At 52.8% G+C, this 1,399-nt stretch overlaps 1 protein-coding gene across 1 annotated transcript in view; it reads right to left on the bottom strand.

Annotated features, from left to right (window-relative positions):
- Window positions 1–496: 496 nt before the first annotated feature.
- The window catches only part of LOC106002182 (immunoglobulin superfamily DCC subclass member 4-like), a gene marked incomplete at both ends in the record, with an annotated part of 6,147 nt that continues 5,244 nt past the window's right edge, over window positions 497–1,399 (bottom strand). Inside the window, 2 exons of the mRNA XM_013037100.1 lie at window positions 497–598; window positions 744–962. Of these exons, the coding sequence (XP_012892554.1) occupies window positions 497–598; window positions 744–962 (321 nt within the window). The remainder of the gene's footprint in view (window positions 599–743; window positions 963–1,399) is intronic.

Here is a 1,399-nt window from a genome sequence, read left to right as displayed (position 1 = left end):
TGTGTGACTTTGGACAAGTCCCTTTACGTCTCTGAGCCTCAATTTTCCTGAGAAACACAGAGGGATACCTTGCCTAAAGATAAGGGAGAAACTGCTAGATAGTGTGATGTAGGCAGATGTGTTTGAAAAAAAAATGTTTACTCTTGTGCCAGTATGGGACTTGAACTCAGGGCCTTCCAGTATTGGTTGGCATTTTCATTCAAAGTTCTCTCCCTATCACTTGAGCCATACCTCCATTTCTGGCTTTTTGCTAGTTTACTGGAGATGAGTTTCATGGCCTTTCTGGGCTCGGCTGGCTTTGAACCTTGATCCTCACATCTCAGCCTCCTGAGGAGTTAGGATTCCAGGCCTGAGCCACAAGCTTCGAAAAACGTGTTTTAAGGTTACATTTGAGGATCAGGAATCATTGATGGCTCTTGAGGTTTGTCTCTGTTCAAGCCACCGCCACTTCATGTCTGGCTGGAGAAAAATCGAAAAGGAAGCTGAGACTACCTACCTGGTGTGGGTGCTTTCTCCGTCTTCCCCTTCCACACGGCTGCGTAGCCATCTTCGTGTTTATTGAAGGCCACAAGCTTCACCTCGTAGAGCTGGCCAGGGACTGAAGGTCACAGGGGTCACTCACTAGCTGGAGGGATCTTGGGGGGGTTACTCACCCCGTCCCCAGAGCACATAGTCCCTCTCCAACTCCTAAACCCAGCCTGTCTGACCCTCCCCACCCAGAATCTCCCCCGGGACCTTCTCACCTAGCTGGGTCAGTTCATACTGCTTCACTTTCTTCTTGAGCCGGACAGGACCCACATCCCAAGCCTGGTCTCCACGGCCCCCTGGTGGACGATCGCCATTTGCTTCCTCCTCAGCTCCTACTTCCCGCCAGTAGAGTTTGTAGCCAGAGATCTGGGTGGGGTGAGGGGGTGGCTGCCATGACACCACCAGGGACTCCATCCGTGCCCGCACCTTCAATTCTGCAGGGGCAAAAGGGACTAGGGGTGGGGGGGGGCGAAAAGCAGGATGGGAGATGAGGAGAAAGAAAATGGGCATCTGGGACTGGTAGCTCACACTGGTAATCCTAGCTACTCAGGAGGCTGAGATTTGAGAATCACAGGTCAAAGCCAGCCCAGGCAGCAAAGTCCATGAAACTCTTATCTCCAATGTAACCACAAAAAGCTGGAAGTGGAGCCAGGCGCTGGTGGCTCACGCCTGTTAGCTACTCAGGAGGCTGAGATCTGAGGATCGCGGTTCAAAGCCAGCCCGGGCAGGAGAGACCGTAAGACTCCTATCTCCAATAAACCACCGGAAACCGGAAGTGGCGCTATAGCTCAAGTGGTAGAGTGCTCGCCTTGAGCTGAAGAGCTGAGGGACAGCGCCCAGGCCCAGAGTTCAAGCCCCACAACCGACAAAA

Source organism: Dipodomys ordii, unplaced genomic scaffold (assembly GCF_000151885.1).
Source record: "Dipodomys ordii isolate 6190 unplaced genomic scaffold, Dord_2.0 Scaffold4160, whole genome shotgun sequence".
Taxonomy (NCBI): domain Eukaryota; kingdom Metazoa; phylum Chordata; class Mammalia; order Rodentia; family Heteromyidae; genus Dipodomys; species Dipodomys ordii.
The sequence above is the reverse complement of the archived record's forward strand: the minus strand, read 5'-3'. Positions and strand labels throughout refer to the sequence as shown.